Raw genomic sequence first — 26856 nt, 5'->3', positions numbered from 1 at the left:
AATCTTCCCCCCAGCACTTCCTGGTGTGGCGGAAGTGCTGAGGTCACAAGTCCCCAAGGCATTGGGGCGCCTCCTGGTGGTGACCACGGGCCCCTACAGGGTGGGGCTTCCATGCCCTGAACCCATGGCCCCCAAAGCAACCAGGAAGGCGGCCCCCACGTGATCCCAGATGGTTGCACGCCCACTTCCGGTCCTTCAAGGTGTCCAGGCCGGGTCATGGCCCCTGGCATCCTCGACAATATATCAATCGGTGTACAGCTAAATTCACAGATTTGTGCACAAAAGTTTACATATACATTACTTTTTGAAAAGAAATAAAACAACTGTAGGTACAGCTTCTGCTTCACTGTATCAGGATGCTGTGTTAATATCCTGGCCTGGTCTCTGTGTGGAGTATGCTGGGTGGTTTTTGGTTTATTTGGACCTGTCTGTCCTGTTTTAGGTAATGTAAATATGTGCATGAGTCTCTCATTATTTGGCTGGGCACCACCCCACCTCCACCCTCCTCAAACATTAGAACATACAGATTTCAAAATGGATGTATGAAGAAGGAAAAGTGAACAGTTCGGGTGTTGTAGAAAATGTACCTTTTTATGGGTAGAGAAATAAGTCATTTCTGAGTTGCACTGCTGTGTCATATCAACTAGAAAAATCTATTTGTAAATTTACTTTCAAGAGAATGCTATACAAGCATGATATCAATCTGGAGCATGCTTTTCAAAATTCAAAGAGCACACTGCTGGATTTAAATTGTATTGAATTAGCAGAAACAGTGTGGCATCAACTTGCTTTTGGGTGGTTGGAGGACAGTTGGGGCTTATTAAGGTTTTCATGTGCTCAGCATTTGAGCTGCCCTTATATAAGGAGTACAGATGAGGTCAAGAGAGTGGAGGAGATAGGAATAACATAACAAGCCTGGAAGGAGCTGCACAGGTCACTGTAGGTAAGTCTGCCAATGACCGATGACAGCAAGGGCCAGGGGTTCTCTACTTGAGATAATTAATGGCCATTTAGAGGGGTATGGTGACCCTTACAAACAAAGGAGAAAACAAAAGCAAGTATTGCTTTCTCTTTTTAACAAAGGACTTGAAGCTGCTTAATCAAACAGAATTTATAAATACTAGAGAAATGCTGTACAAATAATTTTTAATATTCTTAATCCCTTATATGAGATGAGATTTCAGACCTTATTTCTGTATTCTGTTTACACACTCATAACCTATAATGGTTGAAAATACTTCAACTGACTGTTTTAGTGTTTAAATATATTTAGTAAAGAAACTGTGTTATGCGTATACTGTAGTGTTATGTATTTTTATTTAGTTTTATTAAACATACATTGAAAAACTGGTTAGCAGAAACAGCATACTGGAATAAGAAAGTTAACAAAGTTACATTGACCTCCATGAAAATGTTATAGGCTTTGTCCAGTTTTAATGCTTTTGTTGTATAGTGTAATACTTCTCAAACTGAAAACATCAATTACTGGGAGTGAAAGTAGAGAAATGGGATAAATACAATCCATTGCTGGCTAACTAACAGGAGGAAGATTTACCTGTCGTTGTGTCATTTTTTTTAAATGAGCAAACAGACAAATCAATCTTCCTCATCACAGTCAATGACATTTAGCTCGTTTTTTAGTGTTTTATTTCTTCAGTTCAGACACACAGGCAAGTTTTCAAGAATGAACTGCTCATTTCAGGTCATGCCGCAAAATCCCTATTGGGCACTGTAGATACAGTATGTACACATTCTTCATTTATTATGATGAAGTAGTTACCTTTGTGATAATATAGTATGTAGGAACAATAATTATATGCATTCTTGATCTCATACTGCAATTTCAATTTTCATGAAGAATCATGGCAGGGTATATTGAGAGCATCAGGTAAAATAGTAATCAAGATATCATTCTGCATTTTTGTGTACCCAGCCATCAAGCTTTTGATTCTGATAAAATAAATAGATTTGTAGTTTTAGGATTGGAATGTAACTAATGTAGTGATATATATTTAGTACCAAACGTTGCCATCTTTTATCAGTCCATTCATCATCTATACTTGCTTCTTGCATTTAAGAGTAATGGGAGTGGAAGTTGATCTCAGTAACACTTTATGCAATGCATGAATCAACCCTGGACAAGGCATGCATCATATGCACATACCCTTTACTCTCTCAAATACACACTAGAGCGATTTAGAATCACCAGTTAACCTAATATACATTTCCTTTTATAAACTATATAATCTTTATTTTATTTCAATAGCACAATGTGAATAACTAAGTGTACAGGCACATGCTTACTACTGGCCAGGTATACACATGATTTCCAGGAGGAAAAAAAGACAAAATGTTATGAAAGTTTAGATAGATGTTCAAATTGTTTTCATTAGATTTTATTATAAATGAAAACCTTTGACACTTTATGATAGCATGGCAAGTAGTACACTGAAATTCCAACTATGTGTGGCATGGTTGGGCTATACAAAGACATTATCAAACCAACTTAATCCAGATGAGGGTCATAGGGGCCACAGCCTGCCTTGACAGCATCAGGCTTACAGCAGGAGCCAGTCCTGAACAGGGTGCTAGTCTATGACAAAGAAACAACACTCTCACACTTACAGTTCACCCAGCCTTATTTTAGAATCGCAAATTAACCAAAAACACACAAGTGCTCCATTACTCTGTCCTGCAATGACTTTAACTTTGTAAAGGGGTTTTAGGCTAAGTTATTACTGTTGAGCAGAACATTGGGGAACAATTTTCTGAATGTACCATTACACTACAATAAGAAAGGTTGCTAGGTTAGTGTAATTTATACTACCATGCCATTTAATCCTGAGCAGGGTTCCTAGGGGCTGGAGCCAATCCCAGCAAACACAGGGTGCAAGGCAGGAAGAATCCCTAGACAGGATCAGTCCTTTGCAGGGTGAACACAATACCAAACACAATGGCTAATTTAGCGTTGCCTATTCACCTAACCAGCATGTCTTTAGACTATGGGAGGAAACTGGAACACCAGGAGGAAACCCACACACACAGGCAGAACATGCAAACTCCACGCAGGGAGGACCCATGACACGAACCCTGGTCTTCTTACTGCAAGGCAGTAGTGCTACCACTGCACCACTATGCCGCTCTTTAATTTATAATGCACATAGGGAAACATCAGTTAGGTTAGGTTTAATATGTTAATTATATTTGTTATTTTGTTTAAGTCCAGCTTTAAGTGGCATTTAATAGGAAGTTCAGTGCTGCATCACATTTCACTTAAAAGGTAATATTCACAGTTTAGTGCTTTCCATGTAAAAAGAGGGCTGTTCGAAACAAAACCCTCGAGCCACATGAGACCCCCAGACTGAACATGAGAATCTCGGTTCTGGAGAACCTGTGGGTAGCATTGTCCCCTCACAAGACTTCCAGTGCAGTTCTCAGTTGTAGTGCTCTCTCTGTAATTTCTTCATATTCTCTCTATTTTAACAATTATTTGTTTCTGGGAACTGTTTTGTGCAAATAATCCAAGGCCATGCACCAAACTGACCCCACAGTGATGAGTGCTGAGTTGATATTTATTTGAATATTTGTGATGCGACACACAGTTTTGTAGCTACTTCTGCCAGGATAGGTGCCATCTCTCTAGCAAAAAAAAAAAAAAAACTATGGATGGATTGTTAATCAAAATTCATGTTTTATGAAATTAATATAAAAATATACCATGGTATGGTAAAAAAGCTTACTTATTAGTCTCATAAAACAAAGTTCCATGCTAAACAACAATATATCACCTTTTGACAGCCTTCTGTACAAGGAATAACTCCCAAGCAGAATAAAAGTATACACAACTTGCTTTAAAATATCCACATGGTGTCTGAGGGGGATAAATAGGGGAAAACTCAAACAACAGGTTTCAAGTCTAACCATTTCAGGTCGAGTTGCTCACCTGCCAAACCACCAAAAGCTCTAATTTCCAGACCTCATCTAACCCCCTAAACATCTGACCATGGCAGCTTGCTGTTAAAGCAACTAGGCTCTCAATTCTAGATTCAGTGATACCCCAGATGTGAGGCAGTTTTAAACCTCCTGTTGTTTTCATTGCAGAACATCTGTGAATTTGTCAGCTCATGATGGCAAAGCATAGAAACAGAAAACAAATCATAACTGTTACGTTGAGTGTGGTATCGCCACCATATTTATTTACTTGTAGATACAAGAGAGGATTCAGGACTAGTGAGGGCATAGTGCAGATAGTTTTTGATGCAGGTCAGAGTTCTGTCAGGTTCAGAATGATGATGGAGATGATCGATGACTTATAGTAATAACAGTCTGCAAGACTGTCTCAGAAAAATGCCAGATGTAGATGTGCTGCCATTTTCATCAGAGGATGCAAACCATTTAAGTTATACAGGCTGGCGACAGGTGCAGTGTTGTAATGCTGAGCTACATCAGGCTGACCCAGGGAGATGACCTTCGGGAGGTCCAGATGGAGAGTGTAACTAGTCAGATAATTCCAATTCAAGCATGCAAATGCAGGTCACAGTCAAGTCGTATACTGTATGTCTGTCTCTGATTTAGTACCACATGCAAAGCCACCCTAAATCTGATCTGACAGGTTTTGACTCCATTTAATTTTCGCTATTCATACTTCTCCAAAAAAATCAGATGTGTTTCACATATGAGTAAAAACTGGGAAATGAGCTGCAGTATAAATGTAGTTTTCAAAAGGCAGATTTTGTGCCATCAGCCTTACAGGTAACCTATAGTGAGTGTGACCTACAAGAGTTTTACCAATGCAGCCCCATAAACCATAATACATTTAATTTGGGTCCCTAACAAACTAACCCCATATAATCACAAAATTTGATGAAATCTACTTGTAATAATCATCTTTAAACAAGTACCTATTATTTACTGTGTCCATACCAGCGTACGCAGAGAATGCAGTATCATAATACATGATGTCAGAAAGTTTTACAAATGAGAAACAGACTATATTTTGAGAGCCGGGATCAATGGCATGGAGTGTCATCAATCAGTTCAGAGATAGTACTAAACAAAAAGGAATCATATTTGCCAAAGTTTAACATAAGCCAAGTCCTTATCAACACATTCAAAGTCTTGACGTAGTTATGTTGTTACGTTGATCATTTCATTTTATTTTGCCATTTCTGTGTCTCCTATGTTCATCCAGTTGAATTTTTACTATTATTGTTGTGTTAGCTATTTTATGAAAAAAGAAAACACTACAAATACAAGTTTCAAGCAAAGAATTTATCGATCTTCTTACTATTCCAAATAGCACAAATGCACTCTATAAATTAAAATTAAAAGGACAATAAATAGCCTAATATGCCGTTCAAAACCTCCATTCTGATGCATATCAAAGAACATGCTGTTTTCTAATACATTGGAATTTTAAAATTTTTCATTAAATAAAAGAATTCCTATTGTTCTTTGCTGCAGAATGTTGCAATACCAATGACCAATTTCATGCAATGTGTTGTCAATGGTTGGATGTGGAATGTGACAAAACAGAAGTATATGTTGTAGCCTATGATATTTGGTTGCCCAGTGTTTATGAGATGTTGGCACCCATTGTGGAGGGCCTACATTTGGTACAGAGACACTGGGCTAGAACTGTCAATAGCGGCAGCACATGGCACCTTTATCCCTGAGCCTTCAGATATCCTTCAAATGCCAAGATTCCAAGTTAGCCATTCATCTGTTTCATATTCCTTTAAGCTATTATGATTTTGAATTTTGCTCAGTTTAGATTCCATTTCTACCAATATTTTGTACCTTTATTTTTGTTCTGATTATATAATTATTTTATATTGTCATTTTGGTGACATTTTGGCAGCATTTTGATTTTTATTGTGGAATGTGTCATTTTGTGTATTTTTGAATAGCAATGGCTAAAAGGAAGTGCAATGCATGACATCATCATGTCAACATTGTTTAAGATACCATAATATTAGTTCTGCCATCCATACTCTTGAATTCACATGTGGAAAACCTTCTTATGTTCAGATTAACTCAAAAATCATAGTGAGATAGTATTTCACATGTTTCTTTGATTGCTATTTCTGGTTGGCTCATGACATTTTTGCATTTTATCCCTGCTTGTTTTTTTCCTCCATGTCCTTGTATTTGTACTTTTTAGCATAACAAAATTTCATCTTGGTTGAACACAAAGGAGCAACGTGGTTCCTATCTTCCAAGTCACAGGCTGTGCGTTATCTTTTAAGTGGTTAAGCGGGTCCAGCGGGGACAGAAAAAATTAAAAAAACTCCAGACGGCTGGAGAAAAAAAAAAAATCTGCAGGGATTCCAGACCAAGAGACCGCCCAGTCCCCTCTGGGCAATCTACCTAACATAAATGAAACAGTCCTCTTTGGATTTAGGGTTCTCACAGAAGGACTTGATGATGATGGTCACTTCTGGCTTTCAGTCCATCAATGTTGGAGCATCATGATGCTTTGAGTAGGTGGTGGTGGCACAGGCTGCCACCACAAAGAAACCGGAAAAAGAAACAGAAGAGAGAGTTGGGGTCAGTACGGATTTTAGAGCCACTATGAATAGTTATTATGATGAATTGAACATACAGAGTTTTAGGATTAAGTTAAAGTGAAGTTAGGAGAAAGCCATGTTAAAGTAATGTGTTTTCAGCAGTTTTTTAAAGTGCTCCACTGTATTAGCCTGGCGAATTCCTATTGAGACTTGTCCTAGGAGACATTCCTGTAAATCATCTTGCACATATGAAGTATGTTTTGTGAATAAATTGTTTCTGCCATTCAAATGTTAACATAATTTCAACTCACCCTGTATTATCAGAGTCATACAAGTACAATACTAACTTATGACTCTCATAGGAGTACTATACATGCTGTAGTGTACTTATTGCTACTTTGTGAATTACCACTTGTTAATTTACATCCCATGCAGCTTTAACTAAGTAAGCCATTGATATTCATAGCGTACTTCTGCCCTGTTATTTTAAATGTTTTATTTTTCATTACTAACAGTGAGACATCTCTGGTCAGTAACTCTCTAGAAAAGTCATCTGGTAGTAAACTTAAAAGTAAATCGATAAAACTGTCCCACATTTAATTAATAATGTAAAGTAACATTGAATTAGCAGAAAGGTTTGATAATTACTTATTTGTAAAGTTTTCGTATGTTTTTAATCCTGCTTATATTTCAAGAACCCTCATGAATTGTCTTCATATGGTAGCATGTGCTGCAGATTGTCTGCCAGGTGGTGTTTTTGCCTCCATGCCACTTTCTGCCAAAGTGGTCACAGTATGCATAAAAAAAAACATTGTGCCTGTCTGCATTGAGTAATAATGAGTTTTGTTTTTAAAACAAAGGGAGGATTATGCAAATTAGAATTAATGCACTGTAGGAATTAATACATATTCATCTTTTTTCATTTGCCTTTTTTAAACCAGGTTCATAGTGAGATCAAAAACCCTGCAATACACAAAAGGTTCTCACACGACATGAGAAGCAGACAATACATTTAGTGCAAGGACTAAGACTGACATTAACTTAGAAATCTAAACAAATACTGAAACCCTCTTACACATTCCACCATCCTCAAATCCTAGACAACTAAGCGGAACTTGGGAGCAAAGCAGTGTAACTTGGCAGTGCCTCCACATGAACCTACACTGAACTGGGTCAGTTTGGGTAATCACTCCTGCAAATATGGTCAGCAAAAGGGGCAGATGTTAGCCAACATTGGCCATTTGTTTTCTCCTTATAATTGAAGTGTGGCTTAAGGGCTGTGGAACTGAGCTTAAAATCAATAATATATCCACTTTTGGATGATCCTTAATCAGTCATTTACCTTTTCGAAAAAATTCTGTCATAATCACAGTTTTTAACTTGCCTTGGAAGAATATTTACTATAAGAAGCAATATACATTTTTAATTGTTATTACAATGTACTGTTACTAAAGAGTGTCTCAAATTGCAATGGTTACAAAGGTGCATTTTTACCTACTTTAAAATGTTTTAAATCTCATATTTCAGTGAGTTTATATTTTTTTATTGTTCTCATGGAGATTTTGTGTGGTCATTTGCTTTGGACGGTGCCATTTTGTATCTATCTTTGCCTAGCTGCAGCCTTGCTGTTTTGACCCTGTAGCATTCGAGTATTAGTTTGCATTCAAGCAAACTATGATTAATAGTGTGAGTTAGGAGCAAACAAATCAAGTTACTGTTAGGAATTTGTGCAACATTTTTCTCGACAATAACTTGTGTAGACTCCAGCTTGTTCTCTGACCTCAATATAGTCTTTACCCTTTTACCTATGCCACTTTTCAGTTCTTTTTTAAGCTATCATTATTAGTGAGCACCTGTTCCATCCACGTGTTTTATAAAATGCACTAGGCGTGGAGTTGACTATGCAAAGGTGTCCATCCATCCATTATCCAACCCGCTATATCCTAACTACAGGGTCACGGGGGTCTGCTGGAGCCAACACCAGCCAATACAGGGCACAAAGCAGGAAACAAACCCCGGGCAGCATGCCAGCCTACCACAGGGCGCACGCACACACACACACACCAAGCACACACTAGTGACAATTTAGAATCGTCAATGCACCTAACCTGCATGTCTTTGGACTGTGGGAGGAAACTGGAGTACCCGGAGGAAACCCACGATGCAAAGGTGTTATAAACTAAATCTTGTTTGCTTACCATGTACAAAACAGGTTCATGTGTGCAAGTGTGTCCTGTAATAGCATACAGTATGCATGGCATACAGTGTGGGGCTTGGCCTTGTACCAGACCATTTAGGCTTCCAAGAGCAAAAGTCTTTACATGAAATATCTAGTCCACTATCCAAATGTAAAGATGTGTGGCTATCTAGTTTCTTCTGTAAAATAAAAAAAATCATTTTGAAATCAGCAAGTCGCATAAATCATAAGCAGAAACAGCAATGCCTTGCTGACATGCAGATAATAGAGATTTTAGTCTGTCAGTACAGAAATGGTGTCTGTTGGACACATCCAACACTGCTGGAGAACTTGAGCAGACCAGTCCTAATCTGACATAGCAGGTCTCAACCTGTTCTCTCATGTAAAACAAGAATCTTTATTTTCAGGAGTTACTTTTAATTAAAATGCCAAGCATTTTCCATCAATAGACTGATTAAAGGTCAAATGCAGTCTTTAACATTTCCTTATTTATGTGAAAACCTAGTTGTGACTATAGAATGTTTTCTCACAGTCCAATTTTAAGGAGAGTGGCAGAGATCTTTGTTTATGTCAAAAGGATTGTCAATCTTAGAAGAAATCGAGATACAATGAGGCAAGATTGAATAATCAAGATGCATAAGGTAACACTAAACTGAATAAAAAGTCAAGTCAGTGGTAGACTCAGAGCTAAATTAATTTTGGAAGGCAGCAAGAGTTTGTTCCAAATCAATTATTGTTAATGAAGCACTTATTGCTCAAGTGAAATTTTTCTGCTTCATTTTAGTGGTCTCGCTTGTTGAGATTCCCCACCCATAATTGCTTATTTCAATCTTAAACAGCTGCATTCACTGTTTTAATGGCTCCTCATTAGCAGTAAGATGCAAAAGACAAAGGAGCCAGGAGTTCTTCATCTAACTTGTTTTCATTTACATCTGTGTGGTTTCATCATGCACTATTTGGTTTAATAAAACACTTAAGAGAAAAATGTGACAGACTGAAAATTGTCAATTTTTGGCTCCAAATCATTTGGATGATTTCCTTGTGTATTACCGTAGTATTTTCCTCTATTTACCCTTTACCTGTTTTCCCTCAAGGGTAAGTGTACTCATCAAGTTCAATATCGGGTTGGTCTACTGTTGCACTTTAAGATGAATGCACACATACATAGCTATACGCATACACATAGACCCTAACGACAAAAGTGCCCCATGAATGACATACACACGCTGATTAATCTTTAGAACTTTAAGCCACACAAGTGCTTTAGGAATAACACAGCTTGTCACTCAGCGCTTCAAGAGATTTACTTACTATCGGTATGAACAACATACGATATTTTAATGACATCTCAGACCTAAATATTACTTTTGGTCTACAAGAATACATTTAAACATACAAAGACTCAGCACTCTTGACTATAGGCCATTTATCAGCCAAGAATACCTTCTTTACGTACTGTTCCCTACTATGGAGTGGAGCTCTCACTCGCAGCCTTAATAAACCTCTCAGCACAGAGGTAATGGCAAATCTGCAGCTGCTCCAGGTGCTCAAAAAAATCTAACTTATTATTTCAATCACTCTATAGACATTACGACAAAGCATAGAAAGTTAAAAGCAGCATGGTATTTATTACAAGAATAATAATAATACCACTGGAACAAAGAATAATAGAAAATAGGTACTGATAGGAAAGTCTACATATATATAGTCTTTATAAAAAGTTTACAAAAAAGTTACAGATGACAAGGATAAATGTCCCAGGCGGCTTCTGATCTAGCACTCGTAGTTGCTCATGATGCTTTTCTGACGACCATTGATGTCTTTGTCCATTCTTTTTTACTCTTCTGATGTTGCTTTCAAAATGAGGCATATTTATTATAAAGTTTCATGCCGTGGTTTCACAACACATGAATGTTGCATGCACCTGATTGGCTGGCTGTCAATAGGATGGATGAATTTTGCTCAAACTCTTTAATCTATTTTTTCCCAGATAGTAAGGTTTTTTACATATTGCCTTATGTCCTCCTTTCCCAGGCTGTAAACCAAATTGTTGTCCTAGATGTTCCTCCATAAAGTAATCAAAAGCCTGATGCATGGCTCAGTCTTCCTTTCCCAGACTGTAATAGCAATCTAGAACTATGCTGTGAACAACTGTTATAAAAGTGAGGTTTAAGGGAAGAGGATATGCCTTTTTATTACAGTGCCTCCTACATCTGAATTCATCTTGTTGGGATTGAGCAAAATATAATAATAAAAATGTAGAGAATAATTTGTAGATTTTAAATACCATGATACCTTGGAAAGAAACAAAATCTATGATACAAGAACATTACATTGCAGATTAACAAGACATAAAATTAAATAAGGTCTGAGATTGGCAAGGCTTAGTTTCTATTTAAATAATTGTGTTGGAACGAAAACCTGCAGCCCTCTAGGACTGATGTTGCCTACCCCTACTGTATAAGATTACAGTGTTTGTGTTTTGAATAATAACAACTTAACTTCCAGTTATGTAAAAGTAATCTTCAGTTACAGTTAGGTGCTCTCATTCCTGTTACTTGACTATTATTTTAGTTGTATCTCTGGTTTATTTGACCTTTTAATATGACCATCACTAGTACTTATGACTTGCCTTTCATTTAAGTCCTCACTTGTCCTGCTTCTAACTTTAACCAAACAGCATTTTGGTTGCAATACAAAAACCAAGTGTCTTTACTTGAAGAAAGCTCTTCTGTATTTATACAGTGATTCATTCTTATATTTGTGGGGGGTTTTTCTCTGTAAACTGGTGTTACTCTCATATTCCAAGAACATGAGATCTAAATTATGCATAACTATACACATGCACATGCTCTGTGATCAACTACAGTTACATACATAGGTTGGTTCTTGTCTTTTTATAGTACTATAGTATTGGATTAGGCAGGTTTACAAATTAGATGGAAGAATGAAGAAGTTTTTAAGAACGTTTAATTATTACAGCCTTTATTTCATTTGAGTTTAAAAGCATTACATTACAAAGCATTAAAACAAAACTATCCAAATGATTCTAAGCAAATAATTTGAAATTTAATAAAGTAAAAAATTGTCAATTATCTAATGTCACTGTTGTTAAAGCTGCTGCCTTGCACCCTTAGGGGCCTGAGCTTAACTTCTAGCACATTACTATCTGTTAGTATGTCCACATGAACATATTACAGTTACTCCTTTCCTTTCACAACACAAAGATGTACATGCTGGTCAACTATCCATTAATTATGAAACCCCACTTCATCCAGTTTTAGGCCGTATGGAACCAGGGTGTATCACACCAGCATGAGGCAAGAACCCACCTTGATCTTCAGGTGCAGGGAGAGGGGCTAGCAGTCTACCCAGAACACATTCCTACACACTGCCACACGTGATTCTCATATACATGAGTGTGTCCAGTGTGTTTGACCAGCTTATTATGTGAAGTGGCTTCCATGTTGGCATCCAATGCTACTGGAAAAGCACTGGTGCTTCAAGGTCCTATAGTGGAAAGGATAGATTAGAAAATGGACATGTTTTCACTTTTTCATTCACCTAATCCTTTTATGGTCATCCAGAATTAAACAGGATGCAACATACATACAACACAGAAATGGAGACCTGTCCACTGTAAGTCAAGCACACACATCATAATTCATCACCAACAACCAGCCTACCTTTGGAATCTAGAAATGTGCCTTCTAGAAGTCTCACTTTGGATACAACAAGTACCCTGCATATCTGCACTGAAATCAGAATCAGGTGTTGGGAGGTGGAGATACCACATGGCAAAACATACTTTTAACTAATATAGGTGTTACATGTTTACGGTATATATTTAATAATAGCACTATTATAAATGAGCATTTGTTTTTAGTCATATTAAGTGACTGCTTAGCTAAAATAGGAAATATATAAGTGAGTTAAACAAACATACGTTTTAAAAATTTATTTACTTAAATACTAGAATTGAATCCAGTAGCACTGAACACAAGGCAGAAACCAACCATGGATCTGGTTCCAGTCCATCACAGAGCACAGTCCTGGTCACAAACAAAATCATAATGTAATGTTATGGCCTACCTAATCCAGTTCATGGTTGTGGGAAGCCATCCCAGCAATATTGGGTACAAGGCCAGTTAGACAGGTCACCAGTTCATCCCAGGGTGCACACACACACAAAAAGGCAAACTCACATTCACATAGAGCCAGTTTATAGTTGTCAGTTAACCTAATCTATATTTCTTTGGAATGTTAGAGGAAACCAGAGTGCCTAAGCAGCCTCATTTGGACATAAAGAGAAAGGGCAAACTTCACACTGACAATGACCTGGGAAAAGGATCGAACTCAGTGATCCTGTATATCGGTATGTTGCTCTAAAATGTAGTATCATTTATATTATTACTTATAAAGGTTTAAATCCAAGGTCAGACGTAGTGTGTGCAGATTTTAAATGTCTGTCTGTGTCTTAATGGATTTTACCTGGCTACTCTGCTTTTCCTTTCCTATCCAAAAGGACTGCATAGTAGATCAGCTAGCAACTCTGAATTGACCCTGTGGTAATGTGCTTGAGTGTGCCCTGCAATAGACTGGTGTCCCATTTAGGGTTGGTTCAAAGGTCCTGGGATCCCCATGAACCAAAATTTGATAAGTGAATGGATGGATAACACAGAAGTCTATAATTTCCCCAAATATGGAGGATAAATAGAGGAACGGTAACAAAGAAAATGGCTTAGTAAACACACAGAACTGAGCCTGAGCAAACAGTCAACTCGTATGTGTATGTCACACTAATATCTCAGGTTTACCACTATCGCTAATGGTAACTTGTCACTAAAGCTGGATACTTAGTTTGTCCTAATGCTCATACAGCAGTATCACCGTCCAAGCATTTCTACCTGTATTATTTTTTTTTTTTTTACACAGGATTCCCATATTTTAAGAAACAACAAGGGACTGGATTTACGCTTGACAATACCTTACAGCTCCAGCGTAATGCAACATTAATGAGCTTCACCACCAGCCTGCCTATTCAAAGATGACAAGAGCACATCTCAGGTTATAAAGTGCAGTCAACCTTACACTGCAGAAAAGGTAAAGTATGAACGTGTGCACACTTCCAAATAAGCTACCTTCAGAATATATACACATTTCCTGCCTTACATAGTGTTATATAGGCACAGACACATCCTTTCTTTCCTTCTTGGGAAAGTTTTTGTCTGTTCTTGTTGAGTATATCTGTGATTAACTCATGCATCATTCAGAGTTTAATCTTGATTTAAACACTTGGGCATAATAATTTCCAGTATGCCAGCTCCATATAAATAGTTCTGGAATTAGGATAGATTTTGCATATACTGTACATATAAACTATGATATACACTGTGTGGAATTTTGAACATTACCTTCCTAGGCCACATTCCAATATACCATTTTAAACAATTGGGTATACACACAAAAATAAAACAGGTGTCTTGAGTCATGAACAGGAGATATGAGGGCCGAACGCTATGAGTTCCTTTAAGTGTAAGTAGGGTATCTGGAAGTGTGTAAATGGCAGATGCAGGACACTTATTGTGAGAGAGCATACTTCTGTTACCTGACAAGAGTCAGTCACACCTACTTCAGTGTGGACCAGCTATTCACGTTCTTCTCCATGGGATATAGCAGGGATTCACAGGAATGGGCCAGGCAGAACAGCAGTAGTTCTCTTGGCTATTTAAAACTGACAGACTGTCACATGACTGCTCGGCTGTTTTAGTAACAGCTAACACAAGCAGTAACCCTGGTGTTTTATTGTGGAACTCTCCACTATCCATCCCAATTCAGTAATTTGCACTATAGTATCCACCAATTATAACTTCTGTTTCTCTCAAGGTAAAAGAACTGCTTCTGAGGACCTTTGTAATCCAGACATCACTGGTTTGCAACTGGTCACAGTGCAAATAATCTATTTTGTACTATACTGCGATTCCATAAAAAAACACTTAGTGTAGTTGGCGTGATTTGCACTGGGGATGGGTGGAGTGTTGTGGAAGTGCTGCACAAAAGGTGAGGGCTGAGTGAGTGAGGAATAGAGATAGTGATAGAGATAGTGAGCTCAGCTCAGATCACTAGGGACGACTCTGTTTGATTTCTTCTTTTCCTCCAGATGTAAAGGAACTGCTTCTCAGGGCCTTTATAATCCAGACATTGCGGGTTTGTGGCTGGTCACTGACAGTCACTAAAGAGCAAATGACTGAACTGGGACAGATCATAGTGAGTGAGATTCCATGACAAAACACCCAGCATGGGGTACAAATAAACTCCCTCTGCCAGAGTTACCTGAAGTCATCTGACAGGCAAAGATATAGGGTGTATTATAGGTGGTGATTGATTTTGGATTTTGTGATTCAGGTCATGTTGATGCAGTTGTTATTGCTGCTATCAGCACATTTCGCAGTATATTGTGTAAAAGCAAGATTAATAACACACTAAACTAATCACAATTTTGTAATTAATTCTCTTGCACAATTAGTTTTGGTGCACGCTTGTGAAATATTGCTTCATGACAGAAAGAATTATCTCAGACTACTGTCCCATTCAGGTCTGGCTCCTACCTTGCACACAGTGTTGCCAGGATAGACTCCAGCTCCTCTAACCATAAATTGTATTATGAGGGTCTGAGGACGTTAATATTTGCCCATCCTCTGAATGTTTAACAGCTTTCTTCATAGACTCTCTCCTTGCCATTAACATTGATCACTGAATAATATCAAGCTCCAGGCAAATGATGATAATTTGTTGTTTTACACTCACAAATTTTAATACTTATTCATTTTATTGTTCTGTGAAATCATGAAACATTTTTATACTGCTTTGTCTATTACGACAAATAACATTACAAAGGATAATCTAGTATACAGCATGAATTTTTTTCCTTAAAATGCATTCATAGATAAAACATTCAGACCAACCAGATATTGTGTATATGCAAAACAAATGAGAGTTTTCCAACTCTCTGTGTTTATACTCCTAACATTGCAGCCTGTTCTGTAAGCACACAGGAAACCAGTCAACTTTTATTAACAGTCCAAGTTGTGGCTCAAGGCTATCATGTAATTTATTTTGTTTTTCTTATAGTAAGCCTTTGTGTTTGAAGACCTCTGTTAGACGTGGAAGAATGAAAAAGGTGTTTTCAATTAAACTGTTCCTTTGTAAGCTGTTCATCCTACTACATATTCTCATGAGCAGTGGTGAGTACTAAAAGGAATGCAGTTGCTCTTTAGACCACTCAGAATGAAGTTATTACAATTTTCTTTCATTTCATGTAAAAATCACAGGTGATCTGTGAGGTAGTTACAGAAATACTCAAACCATCCTGTCTGGTACCAACAATCAAAATCACCAAGATCAATTTTTCTCCATTCTGATGTTTGATGTGAACATTAACTGAAGCTCCTGACCTTTATCTACTTGAGTTTATGCATTGCGCTACTGCCACATGCTTGGCTGATTAGATAATTACATGAATAAGCAGGTATGCAGGTGTTTCTAATGATTTGCTCTGTGACTGTATATACTGAACGTCCGATTTCGGTCTGTCAAACAATGTTAAAAAATTTTATCCTGCAGCAACTATTCTGTTGAGGTGGCCCATGATACTTTGGTAACAGAAATGGCCACATTACAGTTCACATTTATCATTCACAGTATGTAACAATTGGCCTATTGTTAATGATCTCTGACTTTTCTGTAATAATTCCACAGACGCCAGATGATCAGCATAAGCCATGACATGACGTTTAGGGGACCTACTTACAGCAATGTGTCTGGCCTGCATTACAACAAGCCACAGTGACAGAACACGAATTACAGGCACTACATTCCATTAGAGAGCTGCACATCTTCTTATACTTCACGCCCTTCCTATTCTTTGTATAAACCTACAGTGATAAGGTGACATAGCACAGACTACTTTCACTTCTCACAAAACAATATAAAATGGCACATAATTATGGCAGCTGCGTAGTTTGTTCTCACCACCTCTGATATTCCACTTTAAGTCTGAAACTTGTTCACTGTTAGTTAAACGTATCCTGTAGGATTTGGGTTTTTCACTTGTATAAATGAAATCAATGAAGCCCATGAAAAGACGCTCCCCATCAATACTCCATCATTACTATGATCACCATAAGCTTGTATTGCTGACATCTGGCACCAAGATGGACCCACAGGATTCTCATCATATCCTAGAATTCCCATCAGTATGAGTTAAGTAAGAACAACAATCACACACACTTGTGTGAAATTTGGTCAGGTCATTAACTGTTGTAACCCATCCTAGACAAGTTTTACATTCTAATATGCCTCTTTCAGTTTCATTATTGCACTCAAATAATAGCTGACTGGCTGTACTCCGCATAAACCATGCTAGTTTCTGTCAGTGGTGGAAATTGTCCTGGATGGTGGTGGCCTATTCTTGACATACCTGCATAACCATTCATCCACATTTTTCTTGAAACATTTGTGCTAGCACACCTGCGGCCCACTATAATCCTCTGCTAAAATACACCAAAATCTTTAGTTTTTGTTTCATTTCTCTCTTGCTTTTAAACATGGATGACCATTGGTGTTTGCCTGTCATGCTAATACAGCATACTGTCCACATACAAGTGGCTTGCAAAAGTATTCGGCCCCCTTGAACTTTTCCACATTTTGTCACATTTCAGCCACAAACATGAATCAATTTCATTAGAATTCCACGTGAAAGACCCATACATTTTTTACAAATAAATAACTGCAAAGTGGGGTGTGCGTAATTATTCAGCCCCCTTTGGTCTGAGTGCAGTCAGTTGCCCATAGACATTGCCTGATGAGTGCTAATGACTAAATAGAGTGCACCTGTGTGTAATCTAATGTCAGTACAAATACAGCTGCTCTGTGACGGCCTCAGAGGTTGTCTAAGAGAATATTGGGAGCAACAACGCCATGAAGTCCAAAGAACACACCAGACAGGTCAGGGATAAAGTTATTGAGAAATTTAAAGCAGGCTTAGGCTACAAAAAGATTTCCAAAGCCTTGAACATCCCACGGAGCACTGTTCAAGCGATCATTCAGAAATGGAAGGAGTATGGCACAACTGTAAACCTACCAAGACAAGGCCGTCCACCTAAACTCACAGGCCGAACAAGGAGAGCGCTGATCAGAAATGCAGCCAAGAGACCCATGGTGACTCTGGACGAGCTGCAGAGATCTACAGCTCAGGTGGGGGAATCTGTCCATAGGACAACTATTAGTCGTGCACTGCACAAAGTTGGCCTTTATGGAAGAGTGGCAAGAAGAAAGCCATTGTTAACAGAAAACCATAAGAAGTCCCGTTTGCAGTTTGCCACAAGCCATGTGGGGGACACAGCAAACATGTGGAAGAAGGTGCTCTGGTCAGATGAGACCAAAATGGAACTTTTTGGCCAAAATGCAAAATACTATGTGTGGCGGAAAAATAACACTGCACATCACTCTGAACACACCATCCCCAGTCAAATATGGTGGTGGCAGCATCATGCTCTTGGGGTGCTTCTCTTCAGCAGGGACAGGGAAGCTGGTCAGAGTTGATGGGAAGATGGATGGAGCCAAATACAGGGCAATCTTGGAAGATAACCTCTTGGAGTCTGCAAAAGACTTGAGACTGGGGCGGAGGTTCACCATCCAGCAGGACAATGACCCTAAACATAAAGCCAGGGCAACAATGAAATGGTTTAAAACAAAACATATCCATGTGTTAGAATGGCCCAGTCAAAGTCCAGATCTAAATCCAATCGAGAATCTGTGGCAAGATCTGAAAACTGCTGTTCACAAACGCTGTCCATCTAATCTGACTGAGCTGGAGCTCTTTTGCAAAGAAGAATGGGCAAGGATTTCAGTCTCTAGATGTGCAAAGCTGGTAGAGACATACCCTAAAAGACTGGCAGCTGTAATTGCAGCAAAAGGTGGTTCTACAAAGTATTGACTCAGGGGGCTGAATAATTACGCACACCCCACTTTTCAGTTATTTATTTGTTAAAATTGTTTGGAATCATGTATGATTTCCGTTGCACTTCTCACGTGTACACCACTTTGTATTGGTCTTTCACGTGGAATTCCAATAAAATTGATTCACGTTTGCGGCTGTAATGTGACAAAATGTGGAAAAGTTCAAGGGGGCTGAATACTTTTGCAAGCCACTGTATAATGCTTTTACTAACTGAAGCGTCAATTACATGGAAAGGCAGGGGTGTTCCTGAAATGTATGTAAATCAGAATGGGTGCTTTATCAAATCATTAGCTAATTATACTTGACTATTAGAGAAACCAGACTTACTGTAGCCAAAATAGGCTCTGTACCATCCCAATCAGAACCCAAACAGTAAAAAATGTGGAAAATAGACAGATGATATTAGTTATTTGTGCAACAGAAAATCAGTAACTAATAAAAACATTTGTCTTATTGCAATAGGCCAGACACCCCCCGGAAGACCAGAAATCACTGACTGCCGTTCACCAGAAAAGGAGACCTTTACCTGTTGGTGGGTTCCTGGCTCCACTGGAGGCCTAACAACTAAGTACTCGTTGCATTATAAAATAGATGGGTAAGACACATTTTTTTCTCATTAAACCTATTCTTATAGTATAGTAAACATGTATGTTTTATTCAAATGCTTTATTTTCTGAAATACCTAAATGATCATGTCATATTCCTCCTTGTATAACAGAGATAGTGAACTTTTTTCTCCTTTCTTGTATACTGTGTGATAGGAGTGAACCCTTCTAGCATCTCTCCTCAAGCCAAATAAATCCTGGACACAGAATACTGTATATCACTAAGAGTGTATGGCGGAGAGGGAGATTAGGTAGCAAACAAACTGCCACTGAAGAGAAAAGGCTTTCCGCAAAGCAATACACAGTGAAGTAAAAAGGAAAGTACGGCTGATTTCAGTTTTATAGTTTTACATTCAGATACTTGGCAAAGAAGCTTACAAACAAGCAGCCTACTTAAGCCTTTTGGAATGCGGATTGTTTGACAATGAATTTAACTAATGTATTTGCAAACCTTACTCGTAATTTAAGCAGCGCTCTTGTTTCAAAATGAAAATAAAAGTGACCAAATGTGACTTACTTATTACATTATTAAAATGTGGAATATTCCAAATTATTGAGAAGGTTTTATGATAAAAATCATTGTGTATCTCACACTCTCACAGGACTTAAATTGGAAGATCAATATAGATTTCATTATAAAAAATGCACAACAATGGATGCACTTCCTTCAACAGCTGAGAGAGTTCAATCTATTACAGGAGCTGCAGATTTAGTTCTTCACAGCAATTATTGAGTCTGTTCTCAGCTCATGTATCACAGTGAGGTTTGAATCTGTAATTAAATGTGACAAGAAAACAAGAAAAGGTTACACTGAGTAGTCAGGTCTACAAAAATGGTCATTGGCATTACTCTTCCGCCTTTACACGACCTGTACTATTCCAGAGTCATAAAGCAGATAGATTAAACTATGGTAGGACAAGCTGATGTAAGAATAATTTCCTTCCACAGGGCCATAAAGATCATAAATGGTTATTCAGCTGTCTCTGTCCAGGCTGCCCCCCAAAAATATCTTCCAGTATTGTTAAATATAGCTTGGGCTTAACTCAATATTCATTCAATATTTCTTAAATGACCTTGTATTATGCAAACATATGTTTACACTCCCTGTTTTGTATTTTCTTCATGTGGGTACTTATTAATTGTGTATGTTTGTCATGCGGAGAATCAAAAAAACTTAAATTAATCAAAAAAAAGTTAAATTCCATGTCTGTGTCCATACTGTGCCAATGAATGTGATTATAATTCTTGTTTCATTAAATTAGTACAAAGGTGAATGTTAACAAAGGCAACTAACAGGACTATTATAATTGAAAAGGCCCTTAAACCAAGTAACCTCCTAACCATTATGCCCAGGATGCCCAAAAAACAAACCAAAAGAATTGAATTTTTTTCAACAACAATGTTTTTATGTGTAACAGAATCAAGTAAATACTAAAATGTCACTGGAACCATAGTACAGTAGGAAAGGTATGTTAAGTGTCCATTGCTATAATGATGAAGATATAGTATACAGTACATACTTCTTGTGATATGTTTTGAAACAGTCACCAATGCACATAAGGACTGTTCGAGCTGATTACAAAAGATTTTTTTGAATGACAGTTCCTGACCTGTACAATTGATATTGCCCATTGTGTTATTGTAGCCTACCACAGCACCAGGCATAGTGATTTCCACATTTCTTCTGACAGGAAAACTAACAGTTGCAGCATTGTGAACAGTGCTTAGGAGGCAAACATCTTTCCTGTCCTTCCACTTGATCGCAATCATTGTGCCTTTCTGCCACACAAATGTCCACATAACCAGACTCACTGTACATAACACAGCAGTGTTGTACACTGCCGTATGTATCAGTTTCATTTGAAATATAATCTCAACCAGTTCAGGTGAGGTATAGAAAAAGTCTAACTTTAAACAGTAATCTTTGTCAAGCAACGGGTCCACCAGTAACACCATAGATAATGTAGCAATGTCATACTGACTGTACTTGCCATCCCATTTGGTCCCTTCACTGGTTTATAGAGTTCCAGATGTACTCTGAGCTTGCTTTGCACAGCATTTAGAATTTGATACCAAATCATACCCATTTAGATGCGATGTACTATATCCAAGATAGCTTTCCCCTGTAACACATTAGACCTTCATCAATACCAATATTATGATTGAGAACATACACCTTTTGCATAATTTTATTATCGCCCGATACACCCCACATTTTGTACAGTTTCGGTACTGGGTGTCTAAGTTCATAATACTCATTGTTATTAGTGAAATGCAGGTATTTCATATTGACAGAAAAACAACACTACTCATAACTTTGCTGAAAATGGGTGTCTGCAACAACTGGATTGTAGACAAGTACTATCTCTGGACTGAGTTACCCACAATGCCATGCAGTATTTGGAGACTGAAAAACATCCACATAATAATAATAATAGATTTTATTTATAACGTGCTTTTCATTGACAAAATCTCAAAGTGCTACAACAAGAGCAATAACCACAAAGTTGAAAAGTTTAAAAGACTAGATTAAATTTACAATCTCAGCAGTTATATGCTTTCCTAAATAAAAAAGTCTTCAAATTTGCTTTAAAAGTGTCCAGATTTTGTGTAGTTCTCAGTTCAACAGGGAGCTGATTCCAGAGCTGTGGGGCAGCAGAGCAAAAAGCTCGACCCCCCATAGTACGGAGCTTAGTAAGGGGAGTCTGAAGCTGCATGCTGCCAAATGATCCGAGGCAGCAGAATACTGTCTCAATATTTTTTGTGATTACATTTTTATTAACAACGTATCAATAGTAAACCATTACAACAGCTCATAGAAAAGTATATCTCTATATATAATCTTTATTTGGATCTTGATCTTTTGTTTGTCCGCGAATGAATTAGAAGAAGAAGTACTAGATGGCAGTAGATAGACAGCTAAAACATAGGCATTGCGTTAAGAATCTCCTCCAGGCTTATACTACTGAAGACTGTAGTACTCCAGTCACACCTCAAAACACAGCCATTCAAACTAAACAAATTGTTGTGCTTTAAATTAACTAAAGAGATCTTCATTTAGATCTTGATCTTTATTTGTCCGCGAATTCCACGCATGCATAGACCACCTTCCAGTTTAGTACGTTGTTGTTACTCACGGATGTCAACAATGTGCCGGAATAACGAAATGGGTGGTGGACAGTGTTACGCTGGTTAGCTCCTGAGGCCTGGTTAGAAAATGAGATTGCTGAAGATAAAAGGTACGTGCCTACGTAACATATGAATGAAAGAAAGACAGTGCGTAAAATGAATGACAATATAATAGCACGTTCTGGAAATTATTATTGTTACGTTGTAGCCGGCGAGTGCTGCGCGTCTCACAGTTGTACCGTGGCTTGCTCACATGTCAGTGAAGTAATCCCTATTTATGCTTTAAAGAGCCTGGATACCTATGTGTCCCCCTTTTATAACCATTGATCCATGTATATTGCCTTACTGTTTGGATTGCCACAAAGCAACCTGCAAGATTGGAGAAAGGTTGAGAAGACATCGTGAGAGGAAACGATAGTGTCGTGAAAATGAGACGGACTGTGAACAGACAGAAGTAGAAATGCTCCTACACCACCTAAATTACTATTTGGACAGTGATTCTGAGTAGGCCGTTCCTATCGAATCAATGTCCAAGGGTTTTCTTTTGTAATTTTGTTTCCCTTATAAAAAATCATAATGCTGTGCGAGAAAGGGCCCAGTTCACGACTGGCAGCCGCGTTTAAACAGGGAGCCCTTCACAGACAACTTTAACACGTGCAATGTAGTTGGGTGCACATGGCTAGTTATAATATATTGATAAAACACCAACCTCACGGTTCCCACCCACACCTACCCTTGTAAGAACAAAGATAGCCCTGGAGTGGAAGGCACAATGAAAACATGGGAAACTGTCCTGAGATTTATTGGGACTTATCACGGTAAAGCAGATCATTGCACGTCACCCTGAGTCTGACTCAAGCTTAACAGTATTAGAATTCCAGTCCTGAGTCATGCTTGAGGTAAACACAAAGGAGGTTAAAATGGCAAAAACAAAATAAGATATTGATAATTTAAGAAATCTGTTGCTGCTTGTCGATCTTTACAAAAGTTTTATCATAAAATAGCAATTAGGTCAGGTTCCTCAGATTGGAATTGTCATTAATAATACGCCACTGGAAAAATACAAGTTGTTCTAACATTCAGTACAAACATATAAGTGACAATCAAACTGTTAAAAATAAGTTGACTTTATGTGTCAGGAAATTCAACTATATGAACTGTTTCTACCAAAGACATTATTGAATTTATGTATTACTAGCAGAATACCCGCGCTTCGCAGCGGAGAAGTAGTGTGTTAAAGAAGGTACGAAAAAGAAAAGGAAAAATTTTAAAAATAACGTAACATGATTGTTAATGTAATTGTTTTGTCATTGATATGAGTGTTGTTCTCATATCTATCTATCTATCTATCTCTATATATATATATATATATATATATATATATATATATATATCCGCTTGGCAGCGAGAAGTAGTGTGTTAAAGAAGTTATGAAAAGAAAAGGAAACATTTTAAAAATAATGTAACATGATTGTCAAAGTAATTGTTTTGTGTATTTGGCGGCAGCGTCACAAAGTTATTTTCGTCCTAGCTGCATCAGAAAATGTACCACAACGTCCTGACACGCCTCCTTTTTACTGTTTTCTCACAGCTTGATTGCTGCTGTCATATATATATATATATATATATATATATATATATATACACACACACACACACACACACACACACACATATATATATACACACATATATATACACATACATATGTTCATATCTACATATCTATATACATATCTACATATACACATATATATATACATACCTATCTACATCATATATACACACACACAAATTATATATATGTGTGTGTGTATGTATGTATGTACATACGTACGTACGTATGTATGTGTGTGTGTGTGTGTATATATATATATATATATACATACATACATATATATACACATACATATACTTGTGTGTATAGCTTTTATATATGTGTGTGTATAGCTTTGGTCACTGAGTGCAAGTGAGAAATAATAAAATATAGTCTATAAGTTATTAAACAGTAAAACATTAACGTTTTAAGAAGTACAGGTACATTGAGCACTACTGGAGTGGTTATGGTAAACTACATTTTAAAGACTGTGTAACACAACAGGTAAGTAACGAACAGCAGCTAAAATGTATATGGATCATCTCTCGGTAGTAGATCCCTTTTGAAAGGCGCTACACGACGGCTGTGGTATAGAAATTACATTTTCTATGTGAACGTTCAAATTTGTGCCTCTGGTAATGTGCCTTACCGGCATTTAAAGAAAATTAGTTTTGTGTCCTCTGCAGTGTTAAGCGAGAAAGGCTTTGGTTTGGGATCAAAGGAAAAAAGGTGTAAAGAAAGGAAAGTTGCCTTTTTCTTTTATATAGTATAGAGAGATGTGTTCGCTGACCTTATGATCGGCTTTTGGGGACAGTCGCGGTGGGTCTTGTGTAGACTGGTGAGACGTCCCTGCCATTAATCGGCTGTGATGGCACGTGCAAAAGAAAGTGTGAATTGCCTTAATATTATTTTGCCGTGGTGTAGAAAAGGGGTCCCGTGTTTGCACTTGTCTGGGCTATAGCGCAGGGGAGGATGAAAAAAATTAAAAGTGCTCACTTTGACTTAAGGCAGAAGCGCAGTCAGCGTCTCAAAGGCCGGCACAGCTATGCACGCGCGCTGGCTGCTCGACTTTTGCTGGGCAGGAGACCACAGTTTTTGCAGACTCGTTCATGATATCAACAGTCTCAGCGATCTTTGGAGGTCATTCATATATTATATCTATACTAATAAAAGGCAAAGCCCTCACTCACTCACTCACTGACTCACTCACTGACTCATCACTAATTCTCCAACTTCCCGTGTGGGTGGAAGGCTGAAATTTGGCAGGTTCATTCCTTACAGCTTCCTTACAAAAGTTGGGCAGGTTTTATATCGAAATTCTACGCGTAATGGTCATAACTGGAAGCGGTTTTTCTCCATTTACTGTAATGGAGATGAGCTTCAACGCCGTGGGGGCGGAGTTTCGTGTGACATCATCACGCCTCCCACGTAATCACGCAGTACATAGAAAACCAGGAAGACCTCAAAAAAGCGCTGAAGAAAACATGCATTATATAATTGAGAAGGCAGCGAAACAATAAGAAGCGAGCGAGTGACATATACAACCATATTCATGAGTTCTGCTACTTGAAACAAAGCACGATGTAAACCTACACTTTAAATTAAGTTCATAGACAGGCTGCGCTGGCGTTTGTAATTTAGTGCCTGCCCATATAAGGCCGTCCGTCAGCGGCAATCCAATAGCAAACTGCCACGGGTAAATATTCACGGGTGAAGGACTGTGCTTATGGAGAGGAAGATGAGATGGTCAGGGTGGTGTTTGACACAAACTCAGCGAAACTGCGAGAGAAAGTTTTAAGTGCCAGGACTAAGGTAACATTAAATAAAGCTATGGACATAGCACGAGATGGCACCAGCACAGCTGGGAACCTTCGATGCATGTACACCGAGCGGCTCACGTGAACTGGCGCAGTGCACAGATAAAAGCAACAGTTCCAAAGAGCTGAACAAAACCGAATTACACAATTGAAAAGGCAGCAAAAAATATGAAGCGTCTGATAAGCATATTCATAAATGCAGCTACTGTGGAAACAAAGCACACGGTGGAAAAGTCAATGTCCCGCTAAAGGAAGACAGTGTAAAAAACCCGTGCATGCAGTGTGTCAGGTCTCAGATAAAGAAGAAGACGAGCTGTTTATTGATGCAGTAAGAAACGAATCGATGAATGAAACCTGTCATCTTTACAACGATTGACAAACACGGAATGTAACTTGAACACAACACATCCTACAAATACGAACCTGATTGAAAGAAATAATGATAATCAAATCCTTGATGACAGCAACACTCAGTAACACTCACAAAACAAATACTGTATATTGACAGTCATGTTACGTTATTTTTAAAATGTTCCCTTTTCTTTTTCTACCTTTTTTAACACACTACTTCTCCGCTGCGATACGCGGGTATATATATATGTATATATATATATATATATATCCCGCTCTACATACTCGAATAATGGATACTTTATTCGCCATCAATGATTGTTTTGGTAAAGCCATACTCAGTGTATTCATTAGATGAACGGTAAAAAAGTAAGAGCGAGGGAGGATGACTCATTGAGGCATGCAGGCTGTAGTCTTGCGTCAACTCTATCTGAATTGCGCGATCACATTTGAAAAATATATCTTTTCAAGTTCTATTTAGTCCATATGTGTCAAACTCAAGGGCGCGGCCACATCCGCCCGGCGTAATTATATCCGCCCGAGATCATTTTATATACTGTATTATTGTTATTAAAGCCCGGGTATATGAAGCGCTGGTAACACAATAAACTACAGATCCCATAATGCAGC

The 26856-nt window shown here is 38.0% G+C and overlaps 1 protein-coding gene across 2 annotated transcripts in view; it reads left to right on the top strand.

The window, feature by feature from the left end:
* Nucleotides 1-26856, top strand: part of prlra (prolactin receptor a) — an 89597-nt gene that overhangs the window by 34242 nt on the left and 28499 nt on the right. For both annotated transcript variants that reach the window (XM_039750517.1, XM_039750518.1), the window contains 3 exons: nucleotides 13642-13809; nucleotides 15838-15950; nucleotides 19190-19322. In XM_039750517.1, coding sequence (XP_039606451.1) covers nucleotides 15878-15950; nucleotides 19190-19322 — 206 coding nt within the window. In that variant the 5' untranslated portion in view covers nucleotides 13642-13809; nucleotides 15838-15877. The remainder of the gene's footprint in view (nucleotides 1-13641; nucleotides 13810-15837; nucleotides 15951-19189; nucleotides 19323-26856) is intronic.

The sequence above is a fragment of the Polypterus senegalus genome, chromosome 4, assembly GCF_016835505.1.
Source record: "Polypterus senegalus isolate Bchr_013 chromosome 4, ASM1683550v1, whole genome shotgun sequence".
Classification (NCBI taxonomy): Eukaryota; Metazoa; Chordata; class Cladistia; order Polypteriformes; family Polypteridae; genus Polypterus; species Polypterus senegalus.
This window is presented reverse-complemented; position numbering and strand designations above follow the sequence as displayed.